Source organism: Protopterus annectens, chromosome 4.part0, assembly GCF_019279795.1.
Source record: "Protopterus annectens isolate FY-2018-M chromosome 4.part0, PAN1.0, whole genome shotgun sequence".
NCBI classification, from domain to species: Eukaryota; Metazoa; Chordata; order Ceratodontiformes; family Protopteridae; genus Protopterus; species Protopterus annectens.
In genome coordinates, this window is record NC_056733.1 from 393,715,102 (window position 1) to 393,740,550 (window position 25,449).

The following is a 25,449-nucleotide window of genomic DNA, read 5'->3' on the forward strand; positions in this document are numbered from 1 at the left end:
GGGACCCTACATTCTTCTGTTACGGTTATGGGCCTGTCTGCCAGGATGTTTGCGATATCGGTCGGTTCACTGTATTTTGTGCCATTCTGCACTAACTCCGAGCAGATCTGAGCATTGCCACTTAAATTCTTGACATAGCTAAAGAATACATTGTGGTTATCTTTGGAGTCCTTGGCAATTTTTCTTTCAAGGCTCGTCTTGGATGATTTTATGAGGGATCGTAGTTTCTTGCTGATACTGATCAGAGATGTCTTCCCTTCTTGGGATTTTGCTCTTTTCTGTACTAGTTTCCTCCTTCTATTGTATAGCTTGTTTATGGCAGGGGTCCACCAGACTGGTTTCTTTTTCTTGGAGGAGTGAGTCTTGGTTTTGCTTGGGATGGCATTATCCATGCATTCTTGTAGGTGCCCGTAGAATGCATTAGTAAAGGATTTTGCAGCTTGGACAGAGTTATCCTTCAGCATGGTGGCTTTGAAACTTTCCACCTCCACATATTAACCCACACCCACAATATCCATGCATGGGTTAGGGTGCATCTGTTATACAATTGAAGTTTCAAAATGTGCCTTTCATAATATTTTTAAAAAATGCATCAATTCCTTTCTTTGATAACCACAGGGGCAGCTCTAACTAGCAAATAGAAATGCAGCGATGTTCAAAACACCATGAAACTCCATCTTTGTATGACTAAATGATCACATACACATGGCAGAACTAGAAAATGGACTTATTTTAATTACATGCATGTATTCAATTTATAATCTCATTCACCATTAACCAGGCTTACACTGACATACTTGCTTTAGACTTAGCCGCACTGTTAAAACCATCTTCTTATTTCTGTGTTAACAATATCAGTTTAATTTATTGATTTCTGATGTTCCTGTGTATCTAAATGTTATATTTTGTTTAAAACCTTTTGATATCTAGCCAGGTATTGCTATAGAACTAATTAATTAGTTGCACTGTTAAAACTAGCTGCTTATTATTTTTTTGTACTTCATTGTTTTACTTGTTGATTGTTGATGTTACATTGCATCTGAAGTGTTTTGTGTTGTTTATATCTTCTGATAACTGACTAGCTATTAGTCTACAATTAGTTTATACACTAGGGTGAAATCTTATTAACTTGTCATACACTGATAAAGTTATATAATTTTAGTGGCATTGTTACAACCAGCTGCTTATTCTTGTACTTAGTGTATCAGTTTATTTAATTTATTGCTGAAGTTAATGTGCATCTGAAGTATTACATTTTGTTTATACCCTCCTGACATCTGACTAGCTACTATTTTAAAACTGGTTTATACTTGACTTATACTGATAAACTTACCTATTATTTATTGTCATTCGACTTACTCTGCATTTGTGCTATATGTTGTTTGTAATCTACTGATATCTAATCAGATATTACTTTAGAACTGGTTACTATTCCAGGGTGAAACCTTATTTAGACCCACACTGATAAACTTGCATAAACTTAACTGGACTGTTAAATACAGCTGGTTAATCTTGTCTTTACCACATGAGTTTACTTACATAAAGTTGATGTTATTGTACATCCAAAGTGTTATATCTTGTTTATATCCTTCAGATATGACTAGCTATTGCTTTAGCATTGGTTTATACTGAGAGTGAAATCTTATCGACTAGGTTTATACTGATAAATTTACCTAAAAATTTAATTGCACTGTCAAACCAGCTGCCCATGACTGCTTTTGTTATATCAGCTTATTGTTATTGGTTTCTGATGCTACTGTACATCAGAAAGTAAACTGTTGGAGGGGGTGGAGCCTGAATGGGTAACTGAAGGCAGTATATTTTTAGAGTTCCATAAAGTAGCTTAAAATTCAGGAATTTATTAATTTTTTTCAAACAAAAACACTAAAACACTTTGAATACTCAGATAATAGTCAGAAATAGCAAACTACAAGTTTTGGTGGATTTCTGTAAGAAATTTCCTGTCAAATTATATTGGAGTCTATTAAAAACTGGGGAAATGAGTTACCTGAAGAACTTTCATTCTGAGCTAACACTAAAAAAGGAACTACAACTGGTGACTACTACACTACAAGAAATATCAATGGAAATTGATGATTTTAAGGTTAATCTGCAAAATCTAAATGAAAACTGTCAAAAGCAAACAGATGTTTTCAAAGAAATGCTTCAACAGCATCAGACTAAGATAACTATTGAAACTTCTTTAAGTGACATTGAAGGAAGGCTCAGAGAGGAGGAAATCCAAAGATACTTTCTTCTGAAGCAAAATACTTGGCTTACCAATAAAGTAGATGACTTGGAAAACAGGGAAAGAAGGTCAAACATCAGAATCTTTGGCTTGCCTGAGAAAACAGAAGGAGGAGATCTCATTTCCTTCTTAAACACATGGATTCCTGAGGTTTTAGACCTTAAGAAGGATTTTCATTTGGTATTGAATGGGTTCATCAAGCTTTGGGAAACCCAGCTTCAGCTGCAACTTCATTGACATATTTTACACCACCAAGGTCAATTATAATAAAGTTCCTATATTTCATGGACAAAGAACTGGTGTTAAAAAGTGAGTGGAAAAAGAGCCCTATAAAATATAACCAAAACCTAATAAGGTTTGATAATGATTATTCTGCTAAAGTACTGGAACAAAGGAAAAAGGCATGGCCACTAATTAAAATACTAAAACAGAACAATATTAAAACTCAAATGAATTTTCCTGCAAAAATAAAAATCCTGCACCTAAATGAAATGAGAACCTTCAACAACCTGGAAGAAGCTTTACTGTTTATCAAAAACAATAACATCATATCTATTCTGAAAGATATGGACAGGGCATCTTCATCCCTGAAGAGAACCACTAATAAAAACTCCTGGACTGATGTAAAAAAAGAAAAAACAAAACACTGAATCTAAAATAGCGGTTTCTGCAAAGTCTCTCAAAGTTTCTACTGCAACCTAATTATTAATGATACATCAACCGTACTTAAAACTGTAATGTAAACTATAATCTTGTGTATATATGTCTCTCTCTCTCTCTCTCTCTATATATATATATATATAGATAGATATATACACAGGGAAAGGTATGTGTCGGTATTCTTCTTTACGCATTATTTGCTATATTTGATTTATATTATAGAAATAGTTATAAAAAGTCTTTATGTCCTATCTTTCTTCCTTCCCTTTCTTTCTTACCGTTTGTATGCATAGTAACTTGACTAGTTAATTCCTTATTCCTAATAGAATAAAATGAGTTAAACTCCTAATAGTCAAGTTTCACCATATTTCTCTCATGTTTCTGATCAATCATTAAGTAAATCACACATTTTTGTTAACTAATACAGCAATATCAAAGATTAGCAATGTTGGCTTTATATGCTAGTAATTTACTGTTTAGATTGTTGCTTGTTTTTTTTAAACTGAGTGAATGAACGATGTTAAAGGAAATATTCCTTTAAATGTTATAAAAGCGTGATGTACTATGCTGATAAATACTTAGCTTTGCATTATTATAATTCCTCTAAACACTGTGATTGAGTTGTGCACTTAGTATCAAGCATATAATGCAAGCATCGCACATATATCCTTGGGAAAATGTGTTTGATAGGTTTGAATGTAATTAGTAAACATAACATTGTTTGGATTAAAGCTGGACTGGGCTTCTATACAGAGAAATTGTCAATACACAATTATGCCTTGTTTAGGAACTTAATCTTTTCCATTTGTTCTGGTTGCCATTAAGGGCTGATTAACCTCATGTGAGAAGATTGTCTCTCCATTTTGAATACTGAAGTTTCTAGAGGAAACTGGTTCCGGAACTGATTAATGACTGAAAAGAGTGACAAACAGGTAAGACTGGTTTAAGGTGAGTGAGGAATTGCAGGCATTAACTTTATGCAGTGCGGGTAGTGCTGGCAGTAATGGGTTACCACATCGTAACTGAAAAACGGATTTGTAGTGGGGTTACAGTAACGGCATGGTATGTGGTTGCATAGTGATGGCGAACGATGACTTTTGGATGGCTTTGACTTATAATGCGGTGCTTACTTGTCTATTTTGATTTGTCAGACTGTCTGGAACTTGAATTGGATGAAGGAATGTTTGCTTGTTGTTCAGTATACACGGAACGTGGTGTGAGGAGTCTTGGGTGATATTTGCATTAAGAACACTGAAGAGAGGGAAGGGAGGGAGGGGGAAAAAGTTTAATAGAGTGATTTTGAGCTGGAAAGCAGTTGAGCAGGGAAATTGTAGCCTGTGAGTGCTTAAAGGTGAAGATTTTCACAGTTTGTAAGACTCGCAAGCTGGATAGCCAGTTAACAGCTCACTATCCATAACTGCTGTTTCTGTTTAGTGTTGCTATAGCAATAAGTAGAGTAAGCTGTAATTGGTTGTCAACGTACTCATGGAATTAAGAAAGTATGACCATATTACGTGTTTGGGAACTATATTTAGACATCCTTTTGAATAATTTATGTTCCACAAATCGGATAAATGCTAAAACTGTTAGAAATTATATTATAATTTATTTAAGCATAACAACATAGTTAATTAAACAAGAAGCTCACTGCAAATCATACTCGGTATAGATCTGTAGTATAGAACTGTTGTGCTTCACACTACTTTGCTCATATCTGTATAAATATCTGATTGGAAAGTTTCTTCTATAATCTAGATATAATTGACTAATTTAAGCATATTAAAATTAAAGCCTTAAAGACATGTTTTAAGATGATTTAAACATATTCTAACTTTACTGAGCAATATTATTGAAATTTTATGATTGTCTGTTATATGATGTGAAAAACACTAACAATATATGTCACTTGTTGCAAGCCTTTGCAAATACAGGTTTAGACTATTTTCTGTGTTATAAAAGGATGTGGTGAAAGACTGGTGGGAAAAATTAAACCAAATGTTATGTAAATATGAGTATAGATTCATATCGTGCTATTGCTAATCAGCTACTATTTATACTTAATATGAAAAGAAATGGGAATACTAAGAAGCTGAAAGAGCTTAATAATTAACATAACTCAGATACATATGTTATGTATGTATAGATGGTAAGGATACATACATTAAGTTATGAACAAATATTAAGCTCCAACAGCTGAATGTTATAACATCATAATCATTGTATTTTAAAATAATCTCCTTTAACACTTACAAACAATATATGGAGCTCAGATGAAATGGGAAAGAAAGTTATCGTGATAGTCCACCAGACTTATTTATCTGTTGGGACTAAGAATGTATTTCATTCCATGTTGGGTAGGGTTTAAAAAACACACTAGTTTAATTTCAGTATGCATTTTAAATTTTAAGACTTTAGTTAGTTTTAGTAAGTCTAACTTAAGCCTAATATTGCTGATTACTTTAGAGGAAACATTGATGACTGAAATAGATGATTGTCTACAAATTAATAATAAATCAATACTAGATGAGAGGACGATTCCACGTAAATATAACAACAGATCAAACTCTTCTTCAAATATAACTTGATATGGATCTTACTTTATTTTCTTTAAATACTATTGGCTTAAATAACCCAAATAAAAGATCTAATCTACTAAAATATCTAAAATTAAATGGAGCTCAAATAATACTCTTACAGGAAACACACTTTAAAAAAATGATAAATTTATATGGAACCCAAGTGAATATATGACTCTGGCCTGCTCCACATTTAAATCAAAGAAGAGAGGGGTAACAATCTTATGGAAAAATAATTCTTTAAGTCCTGAAATTATACACAAATATGTAGATAATGATGATATTATAGCTGTTGCCATCTTGAAGTTTAATAACAGGATGTGGACACTAGTAAATCTATACTGGCTTCCTGGTATTGGGTGGGAACAGATAAAAACACCTATATCTTATTATAAATACATATAAAGGAATGTTAATGATAGGTGGGGATTTTAGTTGTATTACTGACACATCTGAAACCACTAACAAAAAATCTCCATGTTTAACATCTACTGCAAAACTAGTAAAAAGATGAACTGAGGCTTTAAAATTGAAAGATACTTACAACACTATAGATAACTCATCACTATTTTCTTATCAAGATTGTAGATTTGACACCCAAACCAGAATAGGCAAATTATACATTTCTCATGATCTTTTTACAAAATTCACATCCTTCTCAATAATCCTGTGTCCTTTATCAGATCACAACTCCATTGTCCTAAAAATGCAAATGGATTTTAAACCATTAACACTTATCTCTAGAATTCCCTCATATATCACAAAAATTAAAGAATTCAAGCAATGGTTAATTAGTAAACTTAATTTCTTTTTAGATATAAACTACAAGCCAGAAGTGAACATAATAATGGTCTGGGATTCACTAAAAGCTTATATATATGGTAGAATGATTAGTTGGTATAAAAATAAACTTAAAGAAAGGAAATCAGAATTGCAAGAACTACAAAACCAACTCTTATTATACAAATCCAAAAAGGACTTCAATTCGATTGGGAACAAAAAGATAACAGAAGATTTAAATAAAAGATAAAATGAAATATTAAACCATAAAACTAATTTAGCCATGGAGAGATTAAAAATAAACTCTTATGCTACTTCTCCAAACACGTACATAATTTATCTGTTAAAATCAATATGCAATCTAAAGCTAATACTATTGTTAACATCTTACATGAACGGAAAGGTAAGAAAGTTTCGGAAATAGGGGATATATTGGATGCTTTTAAGTATCATTACACAAGACATTACAAAAATAAAACACTATAACAGACCAATTAAATTTAGAAACTATACTCCCTAATATAAAAACAATCCCGAAAACTTACAACAGGAGTTACAAAAACCCATTACACATAAAGAAATTACTGAGAAAATCAAAGAGAGTAAAATCAGTAAATCCCCGGGGATATATGGTTTAATTATAGAAATATATAAACTATTTCCTACAAATATAACCACATTGTGACATAAAAACACTACTTGAAATTCAAACTCATGCAACAATTCCTCCTTCATGGAGATATTCATTAATCACCCCCATTTTAAAAGAAAATAAAGATTCTAGTCATTGTAGTTCATATAGACCAGTTTCATTACTGAATAATGATTATAAAATATTCATGTCTATTATGGTAAGTAGAATAAAAGTTCAAATATCTGAAATAATTAATAACAACCATCCAGCAGCAATTCAATTTGAAAATGAAGTGGTCACAATGAAAATGAATGCTACTGAGTTGCAAAACAACTCAAGAGTCAGTTGTTAGATGCTTGAAATGGGGCTTGATGGAAACATTTGAGAATAAATTAATTTATCTGAGGAATGGAACACACAAAAAGGCTTAGAGCAAGCACTTCAGAATATATTTATTAAACTTCTCGATTATTAATTATTTTATTAGACAGATATTTAGTTTTTTGTTCCACTGCTGCAGAGGTTATCAAAAAGTGTGATGAAAGAGGTAAGTTGATACAGGGAAATCTGTAAGATTTTTCATCCCTTTTCCAAATTTTCTAAGGAATTCTCAAACCCTTCATCCAGTTTTGGCAGAAAACAAAATGAACAGTCCCAGCAAAATGCAGGTAAACAGACACTGTCAAAGGGATTCTAAAAAGACTTCTGCAACCCCCCCAAAGGGAAAAAAAACAAGGACAGTCAGAGGCTATTTAAAGGATCTTGTTTTCCCACCCTTGCAGCTCCTTTTCCCTTCCAGAATGTTTGAATCTCCACTTTTTTCTTTTTGGCAACAGATAGTTTCAAAAATGGTTATTGAAGATGATCCATCAAGGTTACAGATGGAAGTGGGAGGAAATCCTTTTCGGGGGTTATTCCTCATCCACCAGACCAGATTCCTTTATTTCTCCCTGTCCTTCATCAAATGCTTTCTCAGGAAGTGATACAACCAGTTCATCCTTCCCAGTTTGGAAAAGGGTTGTATGTAAGGATGTTTTTAGTGCCAAAGGAAAGAAAGTAAATGCTTGGGAGGCCAGTTCTGTATTTTTCTTTACAACCAGTTCCTCCATCCCAGTTTGGAAAAGGTTTTATGTAAGAATGTTTTTAGTGCCAAAGGAAAGAAAGTAAATGCTTGGAGGCCAGTTGTGTATTTTTCTTTACAGAACCTGTTTTTGATACTGCCTAAGTTCAAAATGCGGTCACTTCACAACCTGTTACCACTCCTTCCTCATTCAAGTTTCCTGGTAACACTAAATTTAAAAAAATGCTTAGCATCACATGCAAATTCATCCAGACTTTGGGTCTTTCTTTAGGTTTTCTGTATTTGGATCACATAATCAGATCTCTGCCTTACCCAACATCCTCCACAACATCCAGCACTGGGGGGATGGCTAAGGGTCTGTGCTGAGGAAGATCTAAGAAATCCCTGAGTCTCTTTTTAAACTGAGGGTAGTCCTGACTCTCCCATTGGAAATGCTCCCTTAAGGTATGAAGGATTCCCCCAAAGGAAAAATCCTCTGGGGTAGAGGTGGAAGGGAAGAAATCCTCTGCATCAAAATCCTCATAAGTAGAGAGGGGTTTGCATGTCTTCATATTCAGATGCATCAGAGTCATCTGACTCTTGTTCAGACAAAACTACAGGGGAGAGATCTCTTTTCCTTTTGGAGGGGGTAGCTTGGCTTCCCCTGATCAGCATGATAAGGTCTTCCACCATTTTAAGCATTTCAGACTGAGGCAAGGAAGCAGGTGCCTGAGAGTGGGTCGTTGGTTTCTTGGGTGTGGTTCGTACCCTGGGCCTAAGAAACTCGGTAGTTTTTGAAAGAATGGTAGTCACAAAAGTAGACATCGGTTTGTGTCGAGAATTGGTAGTGCGAAGGACTTCTTTGGAAGCCAGTGCCTGCTCAGTGGCTCCGGACCCATCCGAGGTAGAGATGACCGCAAGATCCTTATTCAGGTAGTGGCTGACCGGCACTCATACGAACTGCTTTTGCTTCGAGCTCTACAGCAAGAAAGACTGATGTAATGGTGTCGGTTGCCTTACTTTACACTACTGATGACCTGACATCAGTCCTGAAGTGACAGCAACTGACACAGAAATACTAAGCCTCTGGTATTCGGGCCGGCCGATGGCTACCCTGGCAGGGATAACCCAAATGTCATGACTGCAACAGTGAAACACGAAAAACATCTAAGGTTTTCCACTAATACTTTGGTCACTTCAAGGGAATAACTCAAGATTTAGGGTCTTGTGGCATCTTTGATTCTCATGATACCACTGGCAAGACTGCACATGAAAAAGATACAATGGTATCTAAAGCCTCTTTGTTGTCATTAACATCCTTTGTCTTTTCAAATCCCATTGCTGGGATTTGTCAGAAGAAAAATCATTTGATGTAAACAGCAAATATCCCTAAATCTGGGTCACCCCTTCTCTCTCCCTGTTCCAAAGCAGTCAGTCACCAGAGATAACGTGGACTTTGCTTGGGGAGCAGTTTCAGGAGGAATAAAGTGCAAGTTGTATGGGACACCAACAACTGATGCAAGCACATACATATAAAAGAGATGCATGCCCTGATCAAGGCACTAAACTCTTTGAATCATCTTTGGTGGTCCCCAGGAACTCTTCAAGGTATTGCAGACAATACCACTGGCATGTGGTACATCAAGGGAAATCAGGTTCTATCCCTTTGTAGACTAGCCATGTAAGCTTGTGATGTAGCTTTACAGCAACGTCTCACTCTACAGGCATCCTCCCGTACATCAGAGCAAAATGGTGTGCAGACAAGCTGTGCAGGACAAAGGCAGACTCTCACAAATGGAAACTAGATCAAGAGGTCTTCCAAGCTCTGATCCCTTTGTGGGAAGTCTCTCAAGAAGATCAACTTGTCTCCTCTCTGAACACTCAGCTGCCAAGATTCTGCTCCAGGACTCCATGTAAGAAAGCCTGGAAGACAGATGCCCTTTCTTTTACTTGGACATGAATGTTCCTGTATGCTTTTTCACCATTTTCACTGATATCCAGGGTTCTTCTGAAGATTCAGAAGGAATCTCCCAAAATCATTGTGGTGACTCTTTTGGGGCTCAGGCAACAGTGGTTCTCATTGCTTTTTGAAATGGCCAGTGGCAATTATCATAAGCTTCCTCAGGGAATGGATCTATTCACACCAGATCAAGGATGTTTGATTCACTCTGACTCAAATCAACTTCAGCTGACTGCCAGGATGATAGGGTCTTAATTATCTTTAGACACCCTTTTACTAAAGACATGCAGCAGTTACTGTAAAAATCATACACTAGCAAGAGGAAAAGGTTTTCTAGTTGGTGCCAACAACATACCAGCACCCATTTAGGGCTCGTTGTTCTCTGGTTTTACATTTGTGTGAGTTACTATCTTGCTCATTGTTATTTCTCCATCAAGATGCATTTATTGATCATGTCAGCATATTTGCCCACGTGTCTTCCTGTTTCTATGCATTATCTTGCTAAAATGTTTTTGAAAGGGGTTTTGCATCAGAGGCTTCTCCTTGAGATTTTAATTTTGTATTAGATAAGCTAGCACCTGCTCCATTTCAACAAGCTAACCAGGCTGCCTTGAGGTTCTTAACATGGAAAACAGTTTTACTGATTGCTCTGACCACTGCAAGAAGGGGATCTGAGTTGCAAATTTTTATGGAGAGTCACCCTTTTCTCATTTTCCATTGAGATAAGGTTTCTTTGAGAACTAATCCTTCTTTTACACCTGAAGTGGTATACAAGTTAACTTTAAGCCAAACTATCAGTCTTCCATTCTACTAGGGCCTTGACTTAATCTATGGGTTTTTGGAAAGGGTTGGATCTAGAAGCTTCTAGAAGCAGCAACTTGGTCTTCTATGCATATGTTTGCAAGGCATTACAACCTTGATTCCTTCGTTAGGTCTAGATCAGGCTTTGCTATGACCGTTCTCCAGAGGCTTCTGGACCCTTCTCTTTCCACCTCCTAAATGCAGTAAGCTAGGGTAATCTACCCATATAGCTAGGAATACAGTAGCAGTGATCAGTATAATGAATATAGTACAGCTGTGTAATTAAACTTAACATAACAATATATGTTCAAATGATCACTGCTGCAATAGCTGCTCCCTCCCTCCATACCCCTTGTTTTTGATGTGTTGTTTATGCCAGAGTATGGACATTTATTTTTTTCCTGTTCCCAGCATTGTCCTTTCAAGGCTCAGCCTATCTCTCTCTCTCTGTTGGCATAAAACCTATGAAGGGCTTGGTGCCCAAAACTGTCTTTTTAGTCAGCTTAGCTTGAGCTGACTGATGGTTTGAGGTGCAGAAGGTGCCCAGATGTTTTGGAAACTGGCTACATCTCTCAGCTGTCCAAATTTTCACAGAATGTCCAGATTTTTGCTATTTTTGGTCTCTTTCTCATAAAATTTGTGTTTTTTGGCATATCCTTTAAAATTGAAGTCCCTAAATAATGACAGACATTTGAGTTTCACAGTTCATAGTCTTAAAAAAAAATGCATGTTAACACCAAACCTTTTATTCTAAAGACTTTCTAAATGTATAAGTGCAAAATCTGTCCCTATTTGTGTGTCTTTGTCACCCCCCTCCATTATTTTTTAGCTTTGTTGAAGTTTAATGTGCTAAGCGATTGAGAGTTATGAAGCTGGACAGCTGTTTTGTCCTGAGCCGGATATAACCCATCTAGATAAGGGTACTGCAGCTATGATGATTCAAACATCTAGTGTTATAGAAAGTTTACTTGCACAACTGTACTTTCCCTGACCACTTTAGAGGATACCGTAGTCTGTTGTTTGCAAACATAGTGTTGCCATAAATATTACCTTGCCAGCTTTCTACATCATCAGGAAATCTGCAGGTTACATGTTATTTTGCTAAAGTCCTGCACAGTTGCCACACTTCAGGATCTGACTATGGTATAAATGAATATATAGTTCATAAAGCAGTTAATTTTAACATCTTAGTGTAAAGCATATCTTCCATTTCCTCTTATCTTTTGCCAGTACAAGGCCCAGTATAGAAAATAATGTTTACACTGAATACATTATCATTTCAAATAGGTGAGAAAACCAAACCACTATCTTAAGATCTGAGATATTAAAGGAAATGTTTTACTTCACTTATTCTATGTATCAACTTCTTTGCTTAACAGTTCTGGACAAAGTAAAAAATAATTAGGGACAAAGGCACAAAATCAGGGGTATTTCTATAAATATTATTAGGTTTGTAGCAACATACATTTTCTAACCCGTAAGAAAAGCAGAATTCTAACGTCTGGAATTTCTGACTGACTGTAGTTCTCAGTGATTTACCAGAAAATCAAAACATTTAAATGGGACAGAACAAAAATACAAAGTAAAACAAGGGATACATGAGAAGTTTGCTTATACTGTCTTGCAATACCTACTTATACATTTAAGATATACAGTAGAAAAACTGAAGCAGCGCCTTAAGAGCTGTTTCCAATAATAAAAACCCATATAGTTGTTTCAAATACTTTCAATGGTACAAATTGACAAAAGAATTACTTGTGTTTTTCTTCTCTAAATGATTCTCCACAGGTGCCATGTTGTGTTTTTACCTTAACTCATCTCTAGCCTGCCCTGTTTTTTATGCAGAAGATCTGTAATCACACATTTCAGTGTATAGCAAATATCCAGATAAATACCTCTTAACAGAACTATCTAATATGATTTTTCTCTCTTCTGAGCCTGTTTTATTTCCATCATGTTTTGGTATACTCCTTATAAGAAATCTTTAAATACCTAATGATGACACTAGAGTGTCTTGCAACAAGGTTTTCATTTAGAGATTCCATTGAATGTAAATGTGTACAAATCAACACAACTGGAAAGAACAACCGTTAAGCAACAATAGTAACTTTTAGCCAAAGTAAAACTAATGAATTACTCTGCATTTAAAATATAGTAAATTAGAAAAAAAAGAGCAATCAGTTTTGTGAGCAAATCAAAGGGAGAAATGGGGACTATAATTCTCTAAGAAAAAAGAAGTAAATGAGCGCTGCACTTCTTGGCAGTTGTTATTTTATAACAGAGCTACAAATTGTGTTTACATGCAATTTGAATATTCATAAACACTAAGCAAACTCTATCAAGTTTTCTAGAAGAAATTCTGATAAGCATTAAACATTTTTATCAGCTTTAGATTAATCCGCCCATAGGTTCATTTTTAAATATTATGCTTATTTATATATTACAAAAATGTTCTGAACAAATGTAGACATTTTTACAACATCAAAGGTATAATACTACTACCGTTTATTTGAATAATTACTTATTCTAGTGGCCATCTAAATTATCGGTCTTATATCACATATATCCTACCCTAAATATTAAAAGTTAATCAGAAAACTACAGAAGGTATTATAGAGTTAAAAGAAATAACCATACATTTCTAGAAATTAAAACCTGCAATGTTTTAGATTTCTATGGCAATAAATTATTTAGTTTGCATAATTATTCTTAAAATGTGCAATAACAAGGACATTTTAACTGAAATGTTCAAGTAATTACATATCTTTAAAATATTCATTACAATGCCATAGGCATATTAAACGTCACATTCTTGACTGTAGATTGTACCTGAAAAAAAATCAAAAAGTACATCAGTAAAACTATCTTACCTCAGTGTGAACTGATCCACCTTTGAACTGCTAGAAATTGCAATAAAAACCTTTAAAGCCTCTCCTAACTTCACAGGCTTTGGTGGCATGGAAATAACAATATTGTTATCCAGTCTCAATTCTATAAGTTCCAGATTTTCCCTGGACTGGAAGAGGTGGACACTTCCGATCCTCTGCAGTGGGGGGAGTGCCTCATCACCGTCTTCTCTTCCTGGTCGAATGGCATTATGCTTTCGTGTGTCCTCTGTGGTGCATTCTCCTTTATCTTCCTCTGTTTGCATCATGTAGTACAGCTCCACAGGTGACCCATCTACTGGGTCATCTGTTTTCTTACGTCCAGGCACCACAGAAGGAGGGCTAAACCAGTTTGTCAGAAGTTCCAGCTCAACAACGCACATTCCTAGATCACCTTTTAGCCTGCAGCTCCCACGGACTTCCCGAGTCTCCCTAAAGGCAAATGCTCTAACACAAGGAAGTTGTTCTGTAATGCTGTAGTCATCCCAGTCTCTTCCAATTATATAAAAAAGAATTTGCACTTTTGGCCTGTCAAAGAAAATCTTTTCATCAACAATGTATGCTTTAAGTTCCCAGTTCAGAGTATAACTGTTTGTTGAAATGAATGAATTAGATGTCTCCATAAAATCTAAAGGGACTGTTTTCTCACTAAAAAGAGTTTCATAAGTTACATTTAATATGGGGGGGTTCTTGGCTTTGTGTATAAAGAAAGCTTCTACTCTGGATTGCAGGCTGGAGTTCCTCATAACATCCTGGTTGGCTTCTTTAAGGAAAAAGGAAATCTCTGCATTGTGAATTTGATAGGTGACAGGTAAATACGATGGGAATGACGAAAACCTGTGCACACCATCTGCAATACCTCGGCTTTCCAGTGCTGCAAAAAGTAAAATAAAGCAAGAAATGTAAGCTGTCATAAAAGGAAACAGTTTCAGTACAAGTACTGCATTAAAATTTAACTGAGCATGAGTAAAATTAATACATCTTCAAAGAATAAGATGACACTATAACTTTAAATGGCCAGTAGCAAAAAAAGTATTCTGTCACAAGTTTGATATTGCCAGTTAAATATAATGCAATTCTGAGCAACAGAGTGCAGGTTATCTAAAAGTGCCGATAACAGTCTCTTGTCAGGAGTATCTTATTATGATTTACGGGTGCAGGTTAAAAGAAAGAAGCATACAAGCCTTCCCTTTAATCTAAAGGAAGCAAATATTTTCAAGCAAAATATTGTTCAAATATCTGTGTAAATCAAAATACTGCAGGTGTAAAGGGTTAAATATAACTAATATAGAAATATTTCCAAAAAAAACACAGATTGCCTTAGTATAATCCAGTGTACCCATTACAAGATACTAGTCATATTAATGCAGAATGTGACATGCTAGAAGAACAGAAAATGTGCTTGACACAGAAGTGACATTGCGTTTGTAAAACAGTTTTCATTTTTTCAGGGTACAGTGTTATTGAAAAGCTTGTTGGGGGCAAAATGGCAAACAATCAAAGAGAGAAAACCAGAAAAGAAAAGAAAAAACAGCATAGCCTCCTCATTCTATCCAGAAAAGGATGAAAAGCAAAGCAACATTTTTGAATGTGGAGAACACTAGACCTCGCTGATTACAACTGACAGGGCAACAATGTGAGTTCAACTCAAGGCAGGGAAATTATACTACTGGACAATGGACATGTATAAAGAATTGAGGTTCTTAACAGAGAAAACAGTTTCACTGATTGCTCTGACCTCTGCAAGAAGGGTATCTGAATTACAAGGTCTTATGGAGAGTCACCCCTTTCTCGTTTTCCATAGAGAGTAACAAGTCACTGTGCTGCTGTCCTGGTATTTGAGTGCACAGTAGGACTCTGGTTTGCCCTGCTCTCCTGTATAGGAGAGGGGATTCGTTACTGTCCATAGAGTATACGACCCAAGTTTGATTACCACCCTCCACTCAAAGTGATGAATGAGTGAAGGATCAGTCAACCCTGCAGTGAATACCTTTCAGGATCGAGAAATGTGTACCTTGCAATAGCAATGCACCAACTCTTGCATTACACCCCATATCAGGAGACTCTGCAACTGCAAATTTGTTCATCAGTGTTTGTGCAGTTTGGGGTGTGGCTCGTCAAGGACTTGCATATCGACAAACCATAGTGGAAGCAAATCAGCTCTTTGACCTGCTGAAACAGCTCTGCAACAGGCTTGTAACTGTACTTTGCTAAAATGACCTCCTACAACTTTGCAAACAGTTGACACACAGCGACATTTTTTAAAGAAATTCATAGATACAGTGTCGTAAAATAAAAAGAAAATTATGCTCCTGAACAGCTGTTTCTAAGTTGTTAAAAAGCTTACATTTTTTATTCCAGCATAATATAGTTTACAAAAATGTGATAAAACTGCTGTACAACCCTTAGAGAAACTAAACTCTTACAGAAAGTAGCTTATCAGTAGTTTGCTAAAAGGGTTTTGACACAAATTAGCATTCTTCATTCTTTTGCAGTGTTTGCATAGCTGGTACTTTATTCACTGGTTTCCTCTGCCTCAAATAACCTCTCAGCCTCTGCCTTTTCCAGTGATGAAGATCTGACAAGTTTTACCACTCTAACAGTCAGTGCTGTGGGATAGGACAAAGCCGGCTACTCTGTTCAAGAAGCACTTGTCATCCTGTCAGTGAGATCAAGGAACACTGTGTCACTAGGGATTTGGAAAGCCTGCTGTTTCTGGGCCCACAGAAACAACAGAAGTTCCTGTGCCACAATGGATGGAGATCAGACTCAGCCCTTGGACTGCTGTCCTTATAATCTACCTCATAGCTCATAGGCATTCTTGCAGCACTCATGAAAGCTACAGAATTACAAGGCATATCTCTCATATAACACATAATTAAACAGCAGAATTTCATTAGGAGGCATTATACATAATCCATGTGTCATGACTATTTTTTTCATAAAGATTTCAATTCTGATTCAAAGCAAAGTATTTACTTACTGCATGCTTATATTGCAAAGTATCTTAGTTTTATTTAAAATTGCTTTTATCTTTTTGTAGTTAATTATATATTTGATTGGTGGCTGGATGAGACAGACCATCCAATAGTGACCTTGGCCAGCAATAATGTAAAACAGATTAAGTAGACAGTAGCTAAATATTACTCAAGTGATTACACAAATCACATTAATAGAAAATTATAACAATAAACTATAAGGCATAAAGAGGCAGCACAGTAAGTCTGCATGTAGACAAATTATATTTCCCTGACAGTATCATCTTCAGCTTACAACACAAAAACACTGTAACACAGAAGTGATGTAATACCTTTTAATGGACCAACACAGACTTTGCAATTACTCGAGATTTCGAGCTGGCATGAGCCCTTCGTCAGGAGTTATTAAGTTATTACTGAAGTTCGATACAGTGCTTAAATATCCACTTGTGCCTATGAAGGGAAGTACATCATTTATTTCCAAATAGACAAAAAAAGAAAATTTGAAAAATCTAGTGTGAAAAAAAGGAAGCTTAGACTATTCTTTAGAGACACTGCTTCTGTGTGTGTGTGTGTGTGTGTGTGTGTGTGTGTGTGTGTGTATGTGTGTGTGTGTGTGTGTGTGTGTGTGTGTGTGTGTGTGTGTGTGTGTGTGTGTGTGTGTGTGTGTGTGTGTGTGTCTCTGAGATGTAGTCCAAGCTGCATGGCTTTTTCCACACTATCATATTTCGGGAGTCTGCAATCACTCTAATCAATCTGCATTCAAGACAGTGAGGCTGACAGTCACGGTACATCACTCACTTTTGGGTTAAACATATTCCGTAACCAAGGCCACACACAAGACCAAAAATTGTAGCAAAGCAATGACCTGGCTATAGTCCAGCTCCAGTATGAAATGCAGAACCACAACATATAAAACTGCAACTCCTTCAAAGGTAGTTACATGGTTGTCTCATGGTTCTCTCATTCCTTTTCAGTAGCTCTTGGATTTTTGGGGGCTATGACATTTCTACCTACACCTGTCTGCCATTTCTATACATAGTACAATGCTCAGAAAGTCAACACAATTATCTGTTTTAGCAAGACTTTGCTTTGAGTCACCTTCAAATAAATCACATAACTACTCAACAAATGTAACTAGCAATAACCCTACAGATATTGATAACTATCTGAGCAGTTTTCAGAGATTATACCTAACTATGCAAACTTCTCTAATGAATCATATATTTAAGCAATAATGCATGACTGTGCATGGGTATATTGGCCTTGTGATTAAACAAAGCCAACCATGGGTAACTCCTGATGAACCCACAAACAGGAGTGGATTATTGCTTATATACAACAACATTATTTCAGAAAGAAATTACTTAACTTTCTTAAATAATGCAATTGTATAACTGAAATTTGCTGTCTTCCACCTTCTGTCTTGAAAGCTGATGTACTTACTGTTCATGTGTAATGTACGTTCGCATGCTTTCACAATACATCAGTTTAACACTAGGGGGCAGAATGGGGAAGACAGGCACAATGTAGAACTCTCATTGTCTTTTTTTTTTTTTTTTTTTTTTTTGGGATTTGTTGCCGGGTTATGTTCCAGCACAAAGTTATGAGAAGAGAAATACTTGCACTTTAAAAAAGTAGGAAGAATAGGAGAAATATGAGAAAAATCACAGAAGTTCTACAAATGTGTTGAAAGTTACCAGCTGATACATTTCTGTTTTTCCTCATTCTCACATCCCTCGTAAAATACGTTAAGAACAGGAAATCAAGCCTATAGCAACGGAAAGTCTGGCTGCTAGCTAGCATCCCTTGTAAACATGTTAAGAGTAAGTAATCAAACTTATATCGATGCAAAGTCTGGCTGCTCCGTTCCATTCCTCACAAAACAAGTTAAATGTAGGTAATCAAGCATATATCAACGGAAAGTCTGGCTGCTATCTAGCATCCCTCGTAAACATGTTAAGAGTAAGTAATCAAACTTATATCGATGCAAAGTCTGGCTGCTCCCTTCCATTCCTCACAAAACAAGTTAAATGTAGGTAATCAAGCATATATCAACGGAAAGTCTGGCTGCTATCTAGCATCCCTCGTAAGCATGTTAAGAGTAAGTAATTAAACTTATATCAATGCAAATTCTGGCTGCTCCCTTCCATTCCACAAAAACAAGTTAAATGTAGGTAATCAAGCATATATCAACGGGAAGTCTGGCTGCTATCTAGCATCTCTAGTAAAACATGTTAAGAGTAAGTAATCAAACTTATATCGATGCAAAGTCTGGCTGCTCCCTTCCAATCCTCACAAAACAAGTTAAATGTAGGTAGTCAAACATATATCAGCGGAAAGTCTGGCTGCTATCTAGCATCCCTCGTAAACATGTTAAGAGTAAGTAATCAAACTTATATCGATGCTAAGTCTGGTTGCTCCCTTCCATTCCTCACAAAACAAGTTAAATGTAGGTAGTCAAGCATATATCAACGGAAAGTCTGGCTGCTATCTAGCATCCCTCGTAAACATGTTAAGAGTATGTAATCAAACTTATATCGATGCAAAGTCTGGCTGCTCCCTTCCATTCCTCACAAAACAAGTTAAATATAGGTAGTCAAGCATATAGCAACGGAAAGTCTGGCTGCTATCTAGCATCCCTCGTAAACATGTTAAGAGTAAGTAATCAAACTTATATCGATGCAAAGTCTGGCTGCTCCCTTCCATTCCTCACAAAACAAGTTAAATGTAGGTAGTCAAGCATATATCAACGGAAAGTCTGGCTGCTATCTAGCATCCCTCGTAAACATGTTAAGAGTGGGTAATCAAGCACATATCAATGGAAAGCCTGGCTGCTCAAGAATATTTGAATAACTTGACTTTTTTTTCTGTTTGTATATGCTCGATTTACAATGGGCAAGCACACTGGCTGGGCTGTCCAATCAGCGTGTACAGTTTTGAATATCAATGAGCCATTATTATATAAATTGGATATGTACAGCTGAATCTTCCCAAGCCAGAACTGCAAAATCACTTTTCCAGAAAAAATCACTAAGCCACTTCCCATTTAACTGTTACAAGCTTCATACCAGACATCCTAATGTTTGAATATCTGATGTGCATTGTGCTTTTTATTCTCTAAAAACCTTTACATGTGATGAACCACCATTACTACTCAATGGATATAATTCCAAAAGACATGCTTGCAGGTCAAGTGACCAGCAGGTCTTTTGGAATCTGGTCCCTGCCTATTTACAGATATGTCTTACACTGATGAGAGTCACTTAGACTGAGAACAAGTCTTTCAGAATCAAGACAGACTTACACTAAGAACATCTGTTTTGGAATCTGGCACAATATTTTTTCTACATCTGAACCATTAAATCAAGTTGCACCCATATTCTGTAGACAATAATGCAAAAAACAGCAGTAAATATATAAATGACTGTGTGTGTTACTCTTGAAATCTAGCAAAAATGTATAAACAAATACTTCCGTTCCTTCTGCCAAGTATGCTCAGGTATTACAAAGCATTATTCAAAGTTCTTTTATTTGAAACAGTTGTGTTTACCAAGTTTGACTTGTTTTCTGCATTTGTTAATATTTCAGAGATATTCTACATTTCTAGATTCCCAAAGAATTCTTAACACAGCAATATACTTCTTTAAATCAGACAAAACCAGTACATAAAAGCAAAATACATACATACATATATACATAAATAAATGTTATTTACTTACTTGATGGTTTATTTAGCTCCTCAGAGCCTAGAATAAAGTACACATTGCACATATATTTCAGTGTTTTTGAACTCTACATGCCAAACAAGAAACTGGGCTATTACATTATGGATCTTCTAATTAAAAATAAAAGTAAAAATAATATAAAAATAAAAGTGTAGTTACATTACAACAAAGCTATACATTGTTTAATACTAGAAAGCTGTTCATAGCTGTCCCCTTCATCATTTGTGGATTTAAAATGACATGTCATTTGGGACTGTATTAAAATCCTGCCTTTGTGGTTGCAGCTATTATTTAACAACTCTTCTGGGATGCAATCGATTTATCATATGGAACACAAAACGAAAGCTACATCATTCAGACCTTTTTCTAAAAGTTAAATTAGCAGCCAAATGTTGAACCAGAGAATGATGTTTATATAAAAATAGGCTTTAAAATGTAAGTTTTGATGCATGTATACAGGTGACTCTAAAATTAATACTAATGCTAATACTAATACTAATGCTAATACTAATACTAAAACTAATACAAATACTAATGCTAATACTAATACTAATGCTAATACTAATATTAAAACTAATACTAATACTAATGCTAATACTAATACTAACATTAATATTACTAATACTAATACTGTAAAACAACATATGTGGGGATTCATCTGCTAAAGAGACATCACATCCATCTACAAACAGGTAGGAGACAATGTGTCTGCCAGATTTATACTGCAGTGGATTTTCAGCTATTACAGTTAATGTCTCATATGATCACATGTTTCACTTGTTATAGTTCTAACTAGAAAAAATACTGGGAAAATAATTTCAGCTGGAACGCTATGCTAATTATAAATGGGTCATACAGATCCTCACACTACTTTACACAGTTTCAAATCCAACATCACGTTTGGGAGTAATGCATATAGTTTGAGATGGAATCAATGTGTCTCTTCCTGATGTCTGCTGGGTGCACTCTACTTCTCTACTTCTGCACTTCATATATTGATAATCTATACTAGAAACTATGACATGAGTTATGGAGTCAATAGAGACTACCTAGGCAATGTAGTTTGTTCACAAGCTACAGATAAAGGTCAGTACCTTTAATGTTAAAAAAGGAAGGACTGTATTCAGCAGTGCTGGTAAATGCTTGTTTAAAAATAAGCTCATAGCATGTTTATTGAACCTAAGGTTGTATTTACAGTCAGTTAAGTACAGACAATTCATTACTCAGGAAACTGTACATTATGCATTTCTAGTAAGAATGATGTGCCTAGATAGCCAGTCATTCCAGTGAAAGATAAAATACACTACCCCACAAAAACGGCATATGACATTTATGGACAGCTTTAAACTGCAGTGAAACATGTTATAATACTTTAGTATATAAAACAAACTGAAATCCTGTCAGCTATGCCTCCATGTCAGAGGTGCTAGATGAGATATTGTGAGCAAAAACACATTTCTAGAAGTGCTGCACTGACAAAAGGCTTAATCTCCCCTCCATATGGGAGTGTGTGCTCTCTTATACCATTGCTGCTTCTCCTTGGAGAAGGTGGGATACCCTCACATCCCCCATCCCCACTTAAACCATGGCAAGCTGTGCCCTGCACACTTATGCTGTTTTTATCTAAGACTGCTGCACCTTGGGAAAGGTGGGATATTCTTGCAACCCCCATCCCCACTTATACCATGGCAAGCTGTGCCCATCACACCTATGCTGTTTATTTATACTATGTCTGAGACTGCTGCACCTTGCAGAAGGGGGAACATTCTGAGATACCCCTCTTTGTATCCCCCTCTTTGTACTTAAATTCTCTCTGTTCCAAGGAATGTAATTACGATTACTAGTCATTCAGTAATCATCTGTAAGAAGCAGAGTATAAAACATACAGAGAACTTTGTTTCTGGACAGGTGAGGACAGATGCACTGAATTCTTCAGGAAATAACCCACACTCCATCCGCTGCAATTTCATTTATCAGTTCAGTGATCGCCGTGTATTAGAGAAAGGTAAATGCTTAGATTTGTAGCAAATCCTTAGTATTTTTCATTGTCTGAAATGTGGTTAAACCCTTTAGGTGAATTGGGTCACTGGACTATATTTTGAAGTATAGCGTTCGACAAGGCATTATTTAAAGAATTTTGTTTCATATAGGCAAACTGGTTAGTGCTGCTACCTCTCAGTGCATTTGCTCTTTAGTTTGTTTCCTAGTAGGGGTTTCTTCTTTGCAGATTCTGCATCTCCTCACTGTGTTCTTATTAGGGTTTTGCCATGTGTTAGAGTTACTTTCCACATCCAAATGACGTGCTACAAGTGAACTGACAATCATCAAATGTGTCCAGTGGTATATGCAGCAGCTTTCTATCCTGTCTTGGATTCACCTTCTATCCCTTGTGTCTCTTTTAAACTGGGAGCCCCCTCCCCTAATTTTGAACTGGATTAAGCAGGTAAACAGTTAATGAATACATGAATAAAGTATCCTGCTCTCATCTACAGTATCACAATGAACACTAATTTGGACTAAAAGAAATCTTGCAGTTATGTAGCCACTGATCCCCAACCTTCAAAGAATGGTACCATTCCTGGTTCAGTGTACCTTGTTTATTTAGGACTTTGGTAGAAAGTACTTTGTGTTTTGTCTCAGCATGAAAGACATTCTCAGATAGGATGGCAAAAAGGGGCCACATTCAGTAAAACAGTGATGGTACATATTTAATTTCAGTAAAGCACAGGACATGATCAAATTACAGTGTTTTCATATTCATGTGCCAATGCCTTTTCTGCAGATAAAAGGACATGGAAAAAGTACCTTAGCTCCCATCATTATGGTAAGAATGTCATATTTTCAAATTCAGGATGCATATACGCCATTCTGCACAGTCCAAAACTTAACACAGGGTATTATGTCTTCTGAGAACAGCAAAACAGTTAGATTCCATTACCTTTATCTTTGGGGCACAGTGCTTGTTGCACTATTGGATCTTAGCTTACTGTCTCCCATCCAGAACACACACACACACACACACACACACACACACACACACACACACACACACACACACACACACAAACAAACACAAAAACTAGCTCCTATTCCACTTTTGCTGGAAATTTACTTGAGGACTCAAAGAACCTTGTGGTCTTGTTTACAGTTGAAGAGAAATTGTTCAGGAATGATTTATTTATTTATTTGTCCTTTGATAACTGGGAAAGTCTGACTGAGCCAATGGCCCATTTTCAGTGGAGGCCTGAGGAGAAAAGCTACAGAAGACATTCAAAAACATTTAAACAGTAGTTGAGTAACTATATACAAGGGGAGAAAGTCCTGCCACATATTAAATATTTTACAATTGATTTGGGGAGAAAAGCTAAAAAAAAAAAAAAAAGGAAAAGAAAAGAAAAACACACACACATAAAAATATTTTACAGTAGCTGATAAGTAATTATATGCAAGGGGAGAAATTTCCTACAACAGATAAAAATACAGATTTAAATACAGTTACAGAAATATTTAGAATACAATATGTACTGCAAGTAGCAAAACACCACAGACGTGGATACCCTGTGTCAAGCAAACTAATACATAGTTATTCAAAATACTGACCATATTTCTAATAATGCATGGAACTGAAAAATAATAGAAAATTCTACTGCCAACAATAGACACAGGAACAGAATGAGAGGAGGTGGAGTTGTAGGAGGGAAAAGTAAGGACATGGACAGAGTTGTTATTAGAAAGATAAGAATGTTATGGAAGGACATGAGAGAGGAAAATAAATAATAGTAAGTGACGGCTGAAGAGTTACAAGAGTTTACATTAGTGGTTTGGTATCATTAAAGTAAGAGCTTCTTTTAATGTTAGGCCATTACTACATGGTAAGATATGGAGGTGTTACTGAATTTAGAGTGAGAAAGGAATAGTTACAGCGAGTTGGTGGTCATACATTTCCAGCCATTGCCTCTATGTACTAGAGTACCATTTCAAGATTAATATAGGGAAGCTAAGGTCAAGTTTTAACAGGTCTTGAGTTAAATGTTGACAAAACAGCAGTATTTATTGTCCTGAGCACACACTGGTAACCTCAAGTATCCATATGAATTTTTATGTGGCAAGAAATGAATCCTTTACTTTTTGAGGAAATTTGAAAGGTACTCACTTTCAACCTGCTGACCAGATGACAGAATAGTAGCTTGACTTGAAGAGTTGCTTTACCTACGGGCATGTTAGTACAATAACTAACAGAAAACTAATAATATTTGTGTATAACTGTCCATTACATTAAAAAGGGAAAGGAACACAAAGTAAATGTATACTTGCATTATATGCAAAATATTGAAGGCATATGGATGCAATCAGAAAGAAAAAATAAATAAAATGATAGTCTTTCTAAAAGCTTTTGCACCATTGTTTTTATCAAAGACTGTGTTAGGTTAACCTTAAAGAACTTTGTCTCCAATGTATATCCTACTAACAAATATTTACATAACAAGTAGATTATATATGTAGAGTAATACAAATGAAAACACAGCTTCAATTAAGTCTAGTTGCTGTCCAAATGTATAATATCTCCTGCAAAGATTCTTCTAAAAGCAAAAGGTTGGATAATGCTAGCCAAGGGCAGTAAGAGTAAACAATGTATGTTATAACATACCTTGAGAAAACTGGGCTAGACCCAGAACATTACCAGGCTTTCTGAACCCCTGAGAGGGCAGTTAGACATTCAGGATCCTGTGCATTTTAATTTTCCGAGAAAATGGCATCTGAAAATATTACACATCTGTCACCAGCCTAATGAATCTGTAGTATCAGATGATGTTTTCTTGGGAGAAAGGAGAATGTAGTTCCCCATTTTTGATGTTTTGTTATAGGCACAAACATGAAAAAAAAAAAAAAAAAAAAAAAATATATATATATATATATATATATATATATATATATATATATATATATATATATAATGTATATATATACAGGTCTACTTCATAAACACTGAAATTTCATAACATCAAATTTCATAACATTGAGACCAAAACATCTAAATCCCAAAACACTGAAAACCCAAAACATTGACAACTCAGAACATTGAAAGTGTGCTTCATACATTGAAAACTACAGTGTACATGTAAATAACATCCCCTCCAC

General features: G+C 35.6%; 1 protein-coding gene across 1 annotated transcript in view; it reads right to left on the reverse strand.

Moving 5' to 3' along the window:
• Nucleotides 1-25,449, reverse strand: part of TMEM132C (transmembrane protein 132C) — a 2,628,872-nt gene that overhangs the window by 2,020,038 nt on the left and 583,385 nt on the right. The window contains exon 2 of the mRNA XM_044068345.1: nucleotides 13,590-14,478. Within this exon, the coding sequence (XP_043924280.1) occupies nucleotides 13,590-14,478 (889 nt within the window). The remainder of the gene's footprint in view (nucleotides 1-13,589; nucleotides 14,479-25,449) is intronic.